The sequence below is a fragment of the Scyliorhinus torazame genome, chromosome 4, assembly GCF_047496885.1.
Source record: "Scyliorhinus torazame isolate Kashiwa2021f chromosome 4, sScyTor2.1, whole genome shotgun sequence".
NCBI classification, from domain to species: domain Eukaryota; kingdom Metazoa; phylum Chordata; class Chondrichthyes; order Carcharhiniformes; family Scyliorhinidae; genus Scyliorhinus; species Scyliorhinus torazame.
Window position 1 is genome coordinate 299,095,985 of NC_092710.1, and position 16,240 is coordinate 299,112,224.

The 16,240-nt window shown below is 44.7% G+C and overlaps 1 protein-coding gene across 3 annotated transcripts in view; it reads left to right on the forward strand.

Moving 5' to 3' along the window:
* Positions 1-16,240, forward strand: part of fig4a (FIG4 phosphoinositide 5-phosphatase a) — a 234,962-nt gene that overhangs the window by 16,240 nt on the left and 202,482 nt on the right. For all 3 annotated transcript variants that reach the window (XM_072499995.1, XM_072499997.1, XM_072499996.1), the window contains exons 2-4: positions 4,949-5,083; positions 6,711-6,809; positions 8,078-8,201. In XM_072499995.1, the coding sequence (XP_072356096.1) occupies positions 5,021-5,083; positions 6,711-6,809; positions 8,078-8,201 (286 nt within the window). In that variant the 5' untranslated portion in view covers positions 4,949-5,020. The remainder of the gene's footprint in view (positions 1-4,948; positions 5,084-6,710; positions 6,810-8,077; positions 8,202-16,240) is intronic.

A 16,240-nucleotide genomic window follows, 5' to 3' on the forward strand; every position in this document is an offset into this window, starting at 1 on the left:
ACTCTTTCCCTGGCTACCCTCTTGCTTTTTATGTACGTGTAAAAAGCCTTGGGATTTTCCTTAACCCTATTTGCCAATTACTTTTCATGACTCCTTCTAGCCCTCCTGACTCCTTGCTTAAGCTCCTTCCTACTTTCCTTATATTCCACGCAGGCTTCGTCTGTTCCCAGCCTTTTAGCCCTGACAAATGCCTCCTTTTTCTTTTTGACGAGGCCTACAATATCTCTCGTCATCCAAGGTTCCCGAAAATTGCCGTATTTATCCTTCTTCCTCACAGGAACATGCCGGTCCTGAATTCCTTTCAACTGCCACTTTAAAGCCTCCCACATGTCAGATGTTGATTTGCCCTCAAACATCCGCCCCCAATCTATGTTCTTCAGTTCTCGCCTAATATTGTTATAATTAGCCTCCCCCCAATTTAGCACATTCATCCTAGGACCACTCTTATCCTTGTCCACCAGTATTTTAAAACTTACTGAATTGTGGTCACTGTTACCGAAATGCTCCCCTACTGAAACATCTACCACCTGGCCGGGCTCATTCCCCAATACCAGGTAGCAAGGATAATCCAGGGAACTACAGGCTGGTGAGCCTTTCGTCAGTGGTAGGGAAATTACTGGAGAGAATTCTTCGAGACAGGATCTACTCCCATTTGGAAGCAAGTGGATGTATTCACGAGAGGCATGGTTTTGTGAAGGGGAGATCGTGTCTCACTGACTTGATAAGAGTTATTTGAGGAGGTCACAAAGATGATTGATGCAGGTAGGACAGTGGATGTTGTTTACATGGACTTCAGTAAGGCCTTTGACAAGGTCCCTCATGGCAGACTGGTACAAAAGGTGAAGTCACATGGGATCAGAGGTGAGCTGGCAAGATGGATACAGGACTGGCTAGGTCATAGAAGGCAGAGAGTAGCAAAGGAAGGGTGCTTTTCTGATTGGAGGGCTGTGACTAGTGATGTTCCGCAGGGTTCAGTGCTAGGACCTTTGCTGTTCGTAGTACATATAAATGATTTGGAGGAAAATGTAACTGGTCTGATTAGTAAGTTTGCGGATGACACAAAGGTTGGTGGAATTGCTGATAGCAATGAGGACTTTCAGAGGATACAGCAGGATATACATCGTTTGGAGACTTGGGTGGAGAGATGGCAGATGGAGTTTAATCAGGACAAATGTGAGGTAATGCATTTTGGAAGGTCTAATACAGGTCAGGAATATACAGTGAATGGTAGAACCCTGAAGTGTATTGACAGTCAGAGAGATCTATGTGTACAGATCCACAGGTCACTGAAAGGGGCAACACAGGTGGAGAAGGTAGTCAAGAAGGCATACGGCATGCTTGCCTTCATTGGCTGGGGCATTAGGTACAAAAATTGGCAAGTCATGTTGTAGCTGTATAGAACCTTAGTTAGGCCACACTTGGAGTATAGTGTTCAATTCTGGTCGCCACACTACCAAAAGGATGTGGAGGCTTTAGAGAGGGTGCAGAAGAGATTTACCAGGATGTTGCCTGGTATGGAGGGCATTAGCTATGAGGAGAGGTTGAATAAACTTGGTCATTGGAACAAAGGAGGTTGAGGGGTGACCTGATAGAGGTCTACAAAAGTATGAGGGGCATAGACAGAGTGGATAGTGAGAGACTTTCCCAGGGTAGAGGGGTCAATTACTAGGGGCCATAGGTTTAAGGTGCGATGGGCAAGGTTTAGAGGAGATGTATGAGGCAAGTTTTTTTTTACACAGACAATAGTGGGTGCCTGGGACTCGCTGCCGGAGGAGATGGTGCAAGCAGGGACGATAGTGACGTTTAAGGGGCATCTTGACAAATACATAATAGGATGGGAATAGAGGGATACGGACCCCGGAAGTGTATGAGATTTTAGTTTACACTGGCAGCATGGTTGGCGCAGGCTTGGAGGGCTAAAGGGCCTGTTCCTGTGCTGTACTTTTCTTTGTTCTTTGTTTAATAATATCCTTTCTATAATAGAGCGACCAGAACTATACACAGTATTCCAAGTTAAGCGTTACTAATGTCTTATACAACTTTAACAAGACATCCCAACTCATGTATTCAATGTTCTGACCAATGAAACCAAATATGCCAAATGCCTTCTTCACCACCCTGTCCACCTGTGACTCCACTTTCAAGGAGCTATGAACCTGCATTCCTAAATCTCTTTGTTCTACAACGCTCCCGAACACCCTACCATTAACTGAGTAGGTCCTGCCCTGATTCGATCGACTAAAATGCGTCATTTATATAAATTAAACTCCATCTGCCATTCATCGGTCCTTGTTAGCCATGGTTGAGTCACCTTCCCCGTCTTACTGTTGCTCCAGACAGGGATGTACAATTGTTGGAAGTTCATCCATGTGTTCTTTAAATGTCTGTTGTTGCCTATCCACCGTCAACCCCTTGAGTATCCTTTGCCAGCTTATTCTAGCCAATGCACGTCTCAGACCATCAAAGTTAGCTTTCTTTCAGTTCAAGACCCTCCATTTTAATGAAGAATTCTACCGTATTTTCTGGTTACTCTTCCCTCCACGATCTCACACCACAATGTTGCTAATTAATCATCTCTCATTGCAATACCCAGTCTAGGATGGCCTGTTCTCGAGTTGGTTCCTCGCCATATTGGTCGAGTAAACCATCCCTTATACATTCCACAAAATCCCATTCCATCACATTGCTACCAATTTGATTAAACAAATCAATATGCAGATTGAAGTCACTCATAATAATTGCTTTACACTTACTGCACGCATCTCTAATTTCCTGTTTGATGCTATCCCCAACATCTCGACTACTGTTTGGTGGTCTATACGTGACTCCCACTAAAATTTTTTGAACTTTGGTGTCCGCAGCTCCATCCATACAGATTCCACGTCATCCAGGCTAATGTCCTTCCTTACTGTTGCGTTAATCTCCTCTTCAACCAGCAACGCTACCCCACCTCCCTTTTCTTTCCTTCTGTCTTTACTGAATAGTGAATACCCCTGCGTGTTGAGTTTCCATCCTTGGTCACCCTGGAGCCAGGTCTCCCTGATCCCAATTATATCAAATCTATTAATGATTGTCAGCGGAGTCAATTCATCAATCTTATTACAAACGCGCCTTGTATTGAGACACACAGCATTCAGGCTTGGTTTTTGATATTTATTGCCCTTATAGAATTATGTTGTAATGTGGCCCTTTTTGATTTTTGTCTTTGCTTTGTCTGTTTCCACTTTTCCCTTTTACTGCCTTTTGTTTCTGTCCCCGTCTTACTTCCCTCTGACTTCCTGCATCGATTCCCATCCCGCTGCCATATTAGTTTAAACTCTCCCCAACAGCACACAAAAACACCCATCTTCCTGCCCTCGCTGAGAACATTGGTTCCTGTCCTGCCCAGGTGCAAACCATCGATTTGTACTGGTCCCACTTCCCCCAGAACCGGTTCCAATGCCCCAGGAATTTGAATCCCTTCCTCTTGCACCATCCCTCAAGCCACGTATTCATCTTGGCTATCCTGCCATTCCTACTCTGGCTCGTACGTTGCACTGTTAACAATTTTAACTCTTAACTCTCTAAATTCAGCTTGTAGGACCTCGTACTGTTTTTTACCTATATCGTTGGTGCCTATATGCACCACGACAGCTGGCTGTTAACCCTCATACTGCAGCCGCTCCAATACCCTTGTACCAGGGAGGCAACACACCATCCTGGAGTCTTGTTTGCTGCTGCAGAAACGCCTATCTATTCCCCTTACAATTGAATCCCCTATCACTATAGCTCTGCCACTCTTTTTCCTGCCCTCCTGTGCAGCAGAGCCAGCCATGGTGCCATGTACCTGACTGCTGCTGCCTTCCCCTGGTGAGCCATCTCCCCCAACAGTATCCAAAACGGTATATCTGTTATTGAGGGAGATGACCGCAGAGGACCCCTGCACTGCCTTCCTACTCTTCCTCTGTCTGGTGGTCACCAATTTCCTATCTTCCTCAGCAATGTTCTATCTGCTGTGTAACCAACTTACGGAACATGCTATCCACAATTTCCTCAGCATCGCAGATGAATCCACCTGCAACTCCAGAGCTGTCGAGCGGTCTTCTATTGAAGAATTCCTAGCCTCTGACCATCTCTTGTAACCACCATACTAATGTGGCTGATCCGGTTAAGTTTCAGATCAATGATAATCCTCAGGATATTGATGGTGGGATTAGTGTGGCGAGGGAATTCAGCTGTGATAATGCTGTTGAATATCTAGGGAAGGTGGTCATTGCCTGGCACTTAATTATCTCATGCTAGCAAGGTTTGACCAGAAGTAGTTGATAATTGTGTTGGTGGACAGAGTTGATTCTTGTGTAGATCTTGTTAAATAAGTACCAAGGTTGAGGTGACATTTTGTTCTGCACTAACAATCCAGAGAACGGGAATTCAAATTCCACCATGACAGTTTTCAAATTTAAATTTAGTGTGGAATTTAAAAACTTGCATCTTACCGCAACCCTTCATTTCTAGCCTGGCCTATGTGACACGGATTCTTTGCAGTTCTCTTGTGTGGGACCAGTCAAGCAGCGATCAATTATGTTCATAATGATATACAATCCAGAGAATATGTGCATGTTCGAATTACAACAAACTCAGATTCTCTTTTGTTTGCATGGTAACTGAATCATTAAATTCCACCAATTTAAGTCAAGTTCATGCTGAATGCTCAAGCTAAAACATGCAGCAACCTCTTTGTTGGATTACTGGACTGGAGCACCTTTAGAATGATCCAATGCACAAGGATGTATGTAAAAATATATCTGCAATTAACTTTGCTCCCCCTCCTTTTTGCGCTGCAAATTTTTCATTTTCGAGTATGTATCCAATTTCATTGTGTAAATTGCTATTGAATCTACTTAAATGTGAGATGATTCAACCTGTAAAAATTATTTTGCTAGACTATAAATATTTCTGTTCTTTTCAGGTAATGTACTAACTACAAATCTGAAGAGGATGCTGATGTAATAACATTGTTAAAGTCAGCTTTGTTGCCACCATGCCAACAGTGCAACCAGTCATTAGCTGTATACAGAAACTGATTCTGTATGAAACTCGAGCAGTACGTTCCATTTTACAATTGGTATCTATTGCACTTATGTTTCTGCGTTCAGAGGGGATTGTGTAGTATGGGGAGATAGTGGTATTGTCCCTGGGCTAGTAATCTAGAGACTCTGAGTTATTCTGGGGACCTGGGTTTGAATCCCGCCATGGCAGATGAGAAATTTGAATTTAAAAGATAATCTGGACTCAAAACCATTGTTGTTTGTCGTAAAAACCCATCTGGTACACTAATGTCCTTTAGGGAAGGTAATCTGTCGTCCTTACCTGGTCTGGCCTCCATGTCACTCCAGAATCAGCAATGGTAGTTGACTCTCAAATGGATTCTTTTAACGTGGGTGGTTGTTGCACACCAACCATCACATGGGCCCAGCAGAGCGAGCTCTTGGCCCAGTGGCAGGGAAATCCGAGACAACTGAAGACCAGGCTTGCAAGTGAGTATGTAGTGTACCACCATTGCAGTGTTTCAGTTTTTCCATATGCCCTTGACATTTAAGATTCCTCTATTTCCTAGAAAGCACTTGTTTGAAATATTGCGTTGCTGCAGCTCCTCTTGTACCTCATTCACACAAACATAAAATCTCATTAGTTTGCATTATTATAAGATGCTTCTCAACCACATTGCTGTGGGTCTGGAGTCATATATAGGCCAGACCAGGTAAGGACGGCAGATTTCCTTCCCTATAGGACATTAGTGAACCAGATGGGGTTTTACGACAATCGGCAATGGTTTCATGGTCATCATTAGACTTTTCATTCCAGATTTCTATTGAACACGTTTCACCATCTGCAGTGGTGTGATTCAAACCCAGGTCCCCAGAGCATTACCATGGGTTTCTGGTTTACTAGTCCATGACAATACCACTATGCCACCGCCTCCCCATGTATTCCATGGTTAGCTGAAGAAACTGACAGGGACAGAAGCACAGCAATGATATTCTGAGAGCGATTTACCTTCTTCCCAACTATCCCTATGCAGTCTCCCTTCTAATAGGTGAATTGTAATCGTAATGCTTTGGTCACTGGGCAAACCCAAGTTACAAAAAAAAAATATTTTAGAAACATTATTCTTTGCATTATTGTTGATTTTAACCATTGATTCGTAAGATTTCCTTTCCTGTATGTTTTCCCGAAACACAGGAATCAATATTTTCATGGTGCTAAATTAAACCTTTTTGATACAAACTGGCTATAGATTCAAATTTTTATGCATTTTCATCTCTCCTGATAGTTTTAAAGATATTTTTAATTATTTCATGGCTTATTTTTTGCAATTGCCCATCTTGTCTGCGTTCAGTTTTTTTCAGTGTCTCTAACTATGTATTGCTGATTAATTTTAATGGTTTTTAATAATTTGATAATGGTTAACAACGTATTGTTGGAATTACAAATGAATATTCTTTGAAATCTAAATTTGAAAATATTCTTGCTTGGATGGTGAAGTAGGAGAATAATTTGACTCGTGCATTGTTAGCTGAATCCTGAGAGCATATTGCTGATCTGCGAGTGACCAATGTGGGGTTTGGGGTGCGCAATTCTTTAGAGAAAAATATTTAGAACAGGTTGAATATTAAAAGCAAGTAAAAGAATGTGAATTGTAAAAAATGTTATTGTTACTTTCCTCTTAGAGATATTTCCTAGTCGGGAGCAATCATGCAGAAACTAAATTCCGTGTTCTGAAAATAGACCGTACAGAACCAAAGGACTTGGTGGTTATTGATGACCGTGTAAGTGCCATTAGAAGGAACATGAATGATTTTGTTTTGTTACGCAATATTATTGAAACATTTATGCACATCTTATTCGGGTATTATTACAGGTACTTGTCTCAAACATGCAGAGTGCAAAGGACAAAATTTAATCTTCCCATCAATGCAATATTATCTTAATTCCTGGTGCCCACCACTGAGAATGCATTCATCATTTAGTTTATTCTGGACTCGCCACTTCTCTTATGTCTTGACACACACAGACTGAAAATTTTAGACATCCACAGCAGGTCAAGAAAGCACCTGTTTGGAGAAGAGACGTGAGCATTTCAAGCATAGTGTTTTTGAAAAATTCAATTCGCTCGCCAGATGGGTATACATCTGAAGCATTAATTAGCAAATCTTTTGTCAACCGCTGACTGTTGCTGTGATTTCAGGAAGCCATTAACTTTTAATAAAAATTTCTTGCTTATTAACTGAAAGAATTATGCCGCCCATGTTTCACATCTCAAAAACTTTTCAATGTACCAGATTTAAATAAAGCACGTACTACTAACTTAACACCAATTATTTTGTTAACACTACAATTTTAATGGGCTGGAAAAGGGGGAAATATTTAGATCCATGCAGGTTTGAGCCTTTGCCAGAAAGGAGATACAGAGCTTCCCAGTAGAACCGGCTTCCACATTGCTGGAGGAGGTGCTGGCGACGGGGACTGGAGAAGGGGCTTTAGGAGGTGCTGACAACTGGGGGTCTGGAGAAGGGAGTAGTATCGGCGGTTTACTGGCTGGAAGAGATCAAGGCAAAGTGGGAGGAAGAGTTGGGAGAGAGTATGGAGGAGGGGCTCTAGTGTGAGTTGCTCCGGAGAGTGAACGCCTCCACCTCGAGTGCGAGGTTGGGACTGATACAGCTGAAGGTGGTATACAGAGCACACATTACAAGGGCGAGGATGAGCTGGCTCTTTGAGGGGTTAGAAGATGGGTTGCCTATTATCCACCTTTCTGGTTACATCCTCAAAGAATCTTGGGTACCTTTCCCAGATAGAGGGATGGGCATTTACAGGTGGTCGGCTTGGTGTTAGTGAGTCCTGGGCTCCAAGTTGGTATAGTTACAGTAAAAGATTGAACTCTTGTCCATTATTTTTCTTTCTGTTGGATATGTGGGGATTACTTTCTTTTACAAGTTATTGGTCTGCATAAATTCTACTGCGAAAATTGTCATTGTTGATCACAATTTGCACCAATGAATTTCTGCCTGATGATTCTAAAATTTTTTTTTGGGTTTAGCATGTATACAATCAACAAGAAGTTCATGAAGTTTTGAGTCGTCTTGATATAGGCAATCGAACTAAAATGGGACCGAAGGGATTATCTGGACTTTTACGAGGCGTATCTGCTTTTGGCATTGTTGGTAAGCATTTGCAAAATGTCATTTTTACAGTGACATTGTTTGAAAACAGGTTTAACCCATGCTTCAAGAAATTACATTAAGTGTAACAATGGCAAGCCTGTTAGCAGTAGACAGAGTGTTGCAGACTGATGCTTGTGCTGGATACCCTATATGCATTGTTATGCAAAGTTTTTATAATCTGTTGTTGGTGTCACAAGTAGGCTTACATTAACACTGCAATTAAATTACTGTGAAAATCCCCTTGTTGCCACATTCCGGCTCCTGTTCGGGTACACCGGGGGAAAATTTGGAATGTCCAATTCACCTAACGAGCGCATCTTTCGGGACATGTGGGAGGAAACCGCAGCACCCAGAGGAAACCATGCAGACACTGGGTGAACATGCAGACTCTGAACAGACAGTGACCCAAGCCGGGAATCGAACCAGGGTCCCTGCCGCTGTGAAGCAACAGTGCTAACCACTGTGCTGCCGTGCCGCCATAATGATGATAAAAAGCCTCATGGTGAAGCTTCTTGCATAGTTTATCAGCCTCCTATATGACTTCTGACATTACAATTGATATTCAAAAGGTTATACAAGAACTGGATTGCCATAGTTTTCATAACCATAGAACAGCAGCAAATTGATGTTGGGGATAAACCAGGAATCAGTGGTCAAGCATGAGCAAGTTCTACTAATTTACAAAATTCAGAGTTTACTAATCATAATGGCCATGCAAATACTAATGGCAAGGAGCAGGGCAAAAATTAAATTGGAAAGGAAATTATTACACGCATCTTTACAGTTCCTATTTGCTGTGAGCTTGAATTGTCTTCTAGCAATGTTATTTTTTAAATTTGTAATCTGTTTTGAGAAACCTGAGGTTTGAGAGATGTGATTCAACAAAATGTCTCGCCCTGTCAACTAATTAAATGCTCAACAAGGTATCCAGATCACAGCAGTACAGCAATCTGAGCAACAACCCTTGGAATGCATTTAAAAGTAGCCCCCTCGGTCAAGTAAAGAAGTCGTGGATAACACGTTTCGTGTGTTAGAAGAATCATAGAAGTTTACAGCATGGAAACAGGCCCTTCGGCCCAACCAGTCCATGCCGCCCAGTTTTTACCATTAAGCTAGTCCTAGTTGCCCGCAATAAAATCATAGAAGTTTACAGCATCAGACAAGATCAGGCGTTTTCAGACTAGTATGGTCGTTGGTGACACTACAGATAAAGAATATTGAGGGAGATAGGAAATGGGTGACCATCATTGGGCAGCACGGTAGCACAGTGGTTAGCACAGTTGCTTCACAACTCCAGTGCCCCAGGTTCGATTCCCGGCTTGGGTCAGTGTCTGTGCGGAGTCTGCACGTTCTCCCTGTTTCTGTGTGGGCTTCCTCCCACAGTCCAAAGATGTGCAGGTTAGGTGGAATGGCCATGATAAATTGCCCTGTGTCCAAAAAGGTTAGTTGGGGTTACTGGGATAGGGTGGAGGCATGGGCTTAGGTAGGGTGCTCTTTCCAAGAGCTGGTGCACTCAATGGACCGAATGACCTCCTTCTGCACTGTAAATTCTATGATCAGACAGAGGAAGAGTAGGAAGGCAGTGCAGGGATCCCCTGCGGCCATCTCCCTCCGAAACAGGTATACCGTTTTGGATACTGTTGGGGGAGATGGCTCACCAGGGGAAGTCAGCAGTAGCCAGGTTCATGGCACCGTGGTGGACTCTGCTGCGCAGGAGGGCAGGAAAAAGAGTGGTAGAGATATAGTGATAGGGGATTAGATTGTAAGGGGAGGGGAGTAGACAGACGTTTCTGCGGACGTAAACGAGACTCCAGGAAAGTATGTTGCCTCCCGGGTGCAAGGGTCCTGGATGTCTTAAAGTGGCTACAGGACATTCTAAAGGGGGAGGGTGAACAGACAGCTGTCGTGGTGCATATAGGCACCAACGATATAGGTAAAAGTGGAAAAATTTACATGCTGAATTTAGGGAGCTAGGAGTTAAACTAAAAAGTAGGACCTCAAAGGTAGTAATCTCAGGATTGCTACCAGTGCCACGTGCTAGTCAGAGTAGGAATGACAGGATAGACAGGATGAATGTGTGGCTTGAGCCATGGTGCAGGAGGGAGGAATTCAAATTTTTGGGACATTCAAATCGGTTCTGGGCGAGGTGGGACCACTACAAATCGGACAGTCTACACCTGGGCAGGACTGGAACCAATGCCATGGGGGGTTGTTTGCTAGCGCTGTTGGGGAGGGTTTAAACTGATGTGGCAGGGGGGTGGGAACCAATGCAGGAAGTCGGAGGGCAGTAAAGAGAAGATAGAAACAAAAATCAGTAAGGAGAAAAGTGGAAGACAGAGAAACAGATTGAACTGCGTTTATTTCAATGCAAGAGGCCTAACGGGCAAGGCAGATGAACACTAGGCATGGATAGGTACATGGGACTGGGATATTATAGTTATGACTGAAACTTTGCGAAAGGAGGGGCAGGGCTGGCAGCTCAATTTTCCGGGGTACAGATGCTATAGGAAAGATAGAACAGGAGGTAAGAGAGGAGGGGTAGTTGCGTTTTTGATTAGGGACAGTATCATGGCAGTACAGAGAGAGGACATATCCGAGGGTTCGCCTACTGAGTCTATATGGGTAGAACTGAAAAATAAAAAGGGTGAGATCACTTTGATAGGACTGTACTGTAGGCCCCCAAATAGTCAGCGGGATATTGAGGAGCAAATATGAAAAGAGATTGCAGATAGCTGCTGAAAAAATAGGGTGGGAATAGTTGGGGACTTTAATTTTCCCAACATTAACTGGGACCGACAGCCATAGCACTAGGGGTTTGGATGGAGAGAAATTTGTCGAGTATATTCAGGAAGAATTCCTCATTCATTATGTGGATGGCCTGACCAGGGAGGGGGTGAAACATGACCTCGCCTTGGGGAATAAGGAAGGGCAGATGATGGAAGTGTTAGTGAGGGATCACTTTGGGACCAGTGACCATAATTCCATTAGTTTTAAGATAGCTATGGAGAATGATAGTTCTGGCCCAAAAGTTCAGATTTTAAATTGGGGCAAGGCCAATTTCAAGGGTATTAGGCGGGAACTTTCAAAAGTTAATTGGGGCTGCTTATTTGCAGGCAAGGGGACAGCTGGTAAGTGGGAATTTTTCAAAAAGTTGTTAACTAGGGTTCAAGGTGAGCACGTTCCTCTTCGAGTGAAGGCTAAGGCTCGTAGAAGGAGGGAACCCTGGATGACTCAGGATATTGGTGCATGGGTGCTTCAGAATTGTACCTTTTAACAAATGGGTATTTATCAGTGATGTCAGTGTGGGTGGAGCTGGGCTGTCTGTCAGCTTTTTACTTTTGTTTTAGGCTATTTGCTGCAGGGTGTGTTCTAGTTTTGTTTTCAGTGTTGGAGCTGAAGCCAGACAGAGCAGGTGCACTGTTGATCTCTCTGCCATGAAAAGACTATCTCTTGATCGTTTGGTGAATTCAGAATTATAAATGTTATCAGTGAATGTAAACCTAATGTGCTTCTGTTAAAAGGTGTTTCTTTTGTCTTCTGGATGTTGTTTGGGAAGTTATTAAGGATTACTTAGTGTTGTATTCTTTGGGGGTTGTATTTGAATTAATGGTTGCTAAGATGTTCACTATGTTTTAAAAAGGTTAACTTGAGTTCATAGAATAAACATTGTTTTGCTTTAAAAATACTTTTCCATTTCTGCTGTACCACACATGTGGAGTGGGTCGTGTTCTCCCCATACCACAATCTGTTAAAAGTTGTGGGTCAGGTGAACTCCATGATACACTTTGGGGTTCTCTAAACCCTGGCCCATAACAAGAAGGATGAAGAAATGCGGTGGCAGCAGGCAGTGAGGGAAGAAATCAGATTTTCTCGACTTTGTGTAATAGTGTCTCCTGATTTCACTTAAATTTTAAATTGTGCCCTCTTATTCTAGATTCTTCTACTCAAGCAAATCATTTTGTAACTTTAAGCATCTATTAGTTGACTCTTCAACTTACATTCAGGGGCAAATACAAGCCAAGTTTGTGTAATCAGTCTTCATAATTTAACCCTTAAGCCCTTGTACGGCACCTACTCTGAGACCAGTAATTCCTTACTGAAATGTGGTGTACAAAACTGCTCCAGAGTCTGTACAACGGAAGCAGAAAAATCCTCCCTTTTATTTTTTTTTCCTTTTACATAAATACCAATGTTCTATTAGCAGGTTTGTACCTATCCAGTAGCTTGTAGTGATGTGTGCACATGGACACGCGATCTCTTTTAATCTTCTGCAGTTTCTCATCATTAAAGAAGTATTCGGATTTCCCTTTCATGTTTCCTGCATCATAGAAACATAGAAAACAAGTTTAGGTGGACTTCCGGTGGCGGAATGTAGGTGGAAGTAGCACGTTGGGTGGCTCCTGCTCGAGACTGTGGTTTTTAAATAATGCCCGGATCCAGGGGCAGTTTTTGGATAAGCTGGTGCAGGGAGACGGAAGGAAGGAAATGACAAAGACCCAGAAAAAAGCTGCTGGGAAGAAGGTGGCGAGCGAAAGTTCATCGTCGAGTGAACAGATCAGCCTGGCAGCAGGAAAGATGATGGAGGCTACGACCAAGGTAATGGCTGGACAGTTTGAGAGGTACTTCGCCAAACACATGGAGGTGATGCGTAAGGGGATGATGGCTGCGCTGAAAGAGCTGGTAGAGGAGGCAATGGCTCCGGTGAAGGCGGCAACGTTAAAGACATCGGCCGAGGTACGGGAGCAAGGAGAGATGTTGAAAGGGTGGAGGAACCTCTGTCGCAATGTTGTGACCAGATCACCTCGATGGGTGAGGAACTGCGGAGGGTGTGGAGGCCAACAAAGATCCGAGCCAAGGTGGAGGACCAGGAGAACGGATCGAGGCAACAGAATTTCAGAATTATGGACTTGCCTGAGGGGGCGGAGGGCCCCAGAAGATGTTGGAGAAGGGGGAGGAACCTTCCCAGTATGAACTGGACAGGGCTCATCAGTCACTCAGGCCCGAGCCGCCAAGGACGGTCATAATTTACTTCCACAAATTCCATATCAAGGAGAAGGTCCGGAGTTGGGTGTGGTTTTTAGCACTGGTTTTGTTTAATTGTCTTTGTTTTCAGGGACTGGGTCGTTGCGGGGGGGCACCAGAGCAGGAGCCTCCACACTAACAAGCGAGGGCTGGCTTGTGAATGGAAGTGTGGTGGGGGGAGGGGCTGCAGTCGTTGGAACCTGATCGAACAGGTTTTGATTGGCCTGGGGGGGGGGTGAAATTTAGGGGGATGGGATCGATACTCGGAGAGGTATTTTCATGAGGAAGTGGATGGGAGGATTCTGGGAGGGGTGGGGGGGCTTAGACGGAAACCAAGGGACAGAGCGGTTCAGGCCCAGTAGGCAGCATTCGGGGATGGTGGATAGGAAGGTGGGGGGGGGGTGGTGTGAGAGATCCCAGATCAGAATAGTAACATGGAACATGAGGGGGTTAAGGGGAACTAGTGAAGAGGTCGAGGATATATGCAAATTTAAAGAGTCTAAAGGGGACGTGGTGCTGCTGCAGGAGACTCATCTGAGGGTGAAGGCTTAGGAAGGGTTAGGTGAGTCAGGTTTTCCATTCGGGATTCAATAGCAGGGCTTGGGGGGGGGGGGGTGGTGGTAACGGTACTGGTGGGTAAGAGGGTGAGGTTTCAGATGGAGAAAGTGGTGGCAAGCCAGGGGGATAGGTACGTGATTGCTTTTTTTTAATAAACATTAAACAACAAAGTCAACAATGTACATGAAACTATAAACATAGTGCAAAAGCCGTCTCCCTTCCTTACAGGTCCCACCTTTATTAACCCCCTACTCTAAGCTAAACTAACCCCCCCCCCCCTTTCTGCTAACTTAATTTTAATTAATTTTCTGCGAAGAAGTCGACCAACGGTTGCCACCTCCGGGCGAACCCTAACAGTGACCCTCTCAAGGCGAAATTGATTTTCTCCAAACCGAGAAAGCTAGCCATGTCTGATAGCCAGGTCTGGATTTCGGCGGCAGCGGTGCGCAGGGGCCTTCTTGGAGGTGAGTAGTGAGTTTAAAAACCTTACCTTTACAGGAGCAGCCCTTTGGATTTCGGCGGCAGCGGTGCGCAGGGGCCTTCTGGGAGGTGAGTAGTTAGTTTAAAAGCTCTTACCTTTACAGGAGCAGCCCTTTGGATTTCGGCGGCAGCGGTGCGCAGGGGCCTTCTGGGAGGTGAGTAGTTAGTTTAAAAGCTCTTACCTTTACAGGAGCAGCCCATTGGATTTCGGCGGCAGCGGTGCGCAGGGGCCTTCTTGGAGGTGAGTAGTGAGTTTAAAAACCTTACCTTTACAGGAGCAGCCCTTTGGATTTCGGCGGCAGCGGTGCGCAGGGGCCTTCTGGGAGGTGAGTAGTTAGTTTAAAAGCTCTTACCTTTACAGGAGCAGCCCATTGGATTTCGGCGGCAGCGGTGCGCAGGGGCCTTCTTGGAGGTGAGTAGTGAGTTTAAAAACCTTACCTTTACAGGAGCAGCCCTTTGGATTTCGGCGGCAGCGGTGCGCAGGGGCCTTCTGGGAGGTGAGTAGTTAGTTTAAAAGCTCTTACCTTTACAGGAGCAGCCCATTGGATTTCGGCGGCAGCGGTGCGCAGGGGCCTTCTTGGAGGTGAGTAGTGAGTTTAAAAACCTTACCTTTACAGGAGCAGCCCTTTGGATTTCGGCGGCAGCGGTGCGCAGGGGCCTTCTTGGAGGTGAGTAGTGAGTTTAAAAACCTTACCTTTACAGGAGCAGCCCTTTGGATTTCGGCGGCAGCGGTGCGCAGGGGCCTTCTGGGAGGTGAGTAGTTAGTTTAAAAGCTCTTACCTTTACAGGAGCAGCCCATTGGATTTCGGCGGCAGCGGTGCGCAGGGGCCTTCTTGGAGGTGAGTAGTGAGTTTAAAAACCTTACCTTTACAGGAGCAGCCCTTTGGATTTCGGCGGCAGCGGTGCGCAGGGGCCTTCTGGGAGGTGAGTAGTTAGTTTAAAAGCTCTTACCTTTACAGGAGCAGCCCATTGGATTTCGGCGGCAGCGGTGCGCAGGGGCCTTCTTGGAGGTGAGTAGTGAGTTTAAAAACCTTACCTTTACAGGAGCAGCCCTTTGGATTTCGGCGGCAGCGGTGCGCAGGGGCCTTCTTGGAGGTGAGTAGTGAGTTTAAAAACCTTACCTTTACAGGAGCAGCCCTTTGGATTTCGGCGGCAGTGGTGCGCAGGGGCCTTCTGGGAGGTGAGTAGTTAGTTTAAAAGCTCTTACCTTTACAGGAGCAGCCCATTGGATTTCGGCGGGAACCGGAAGTTCGACCTCTGGCAAGTCCCCCCCCCCCCCCCCCCCCCCCCAATAAATTCTGGTGGAGAGGAAACCCGAGACACTACACGTGTAGTGTCTCCCACCCACCCTCCTCCTCTAACCTAATAATAAGACCCATTGGTGTAAGGTAAGTGCCATATTATATTATATATTATTAGCATTGTGCAGGCCAAGGATTGGAGGTGGAGGAGCAGTCTCTGTCAGCGAGAGAACCTGAGAACATCTCAGAAGGTAAGCAAGTGATTTTTACTTTTATACCTTTTTTCAAATTGTGTGTGTCGGGGGGGACAGAAAAGCTGTGACCTGAGTGGCTGGTTGGGATTCTAACCTAATTTTTTTGACTATTTGGGAACTAATTAAACATATCCTCTAAATTATAATTAAGTTATTATCTAAGCCAGAGATCGGAGGATATTATAGTTAGCTATCGCATTTCTATTAGAAATCTAGTGCTAGGAAACAGATAGTTGACAGTAACTTTGTAATTTAAAAAAAAAAAAGTATTTATAAAAAAAAAAGACAAATTTTAATTTTAATTAATTGACGCAATGTCAGTTAGAGGGGTGCTGTGCTCTGACTGTGAGATGTGGCAGGTCCGGGAGGCTTCCAGCGTCCTGGATGGCTTCATCTGCAGAAAGTGCACCCAACTGCAGCTCCTCACAGACCGCATGGTTCGGTTGGAGCAGCAATTGGATGCACTTAGGAGCATGCAGGTGGC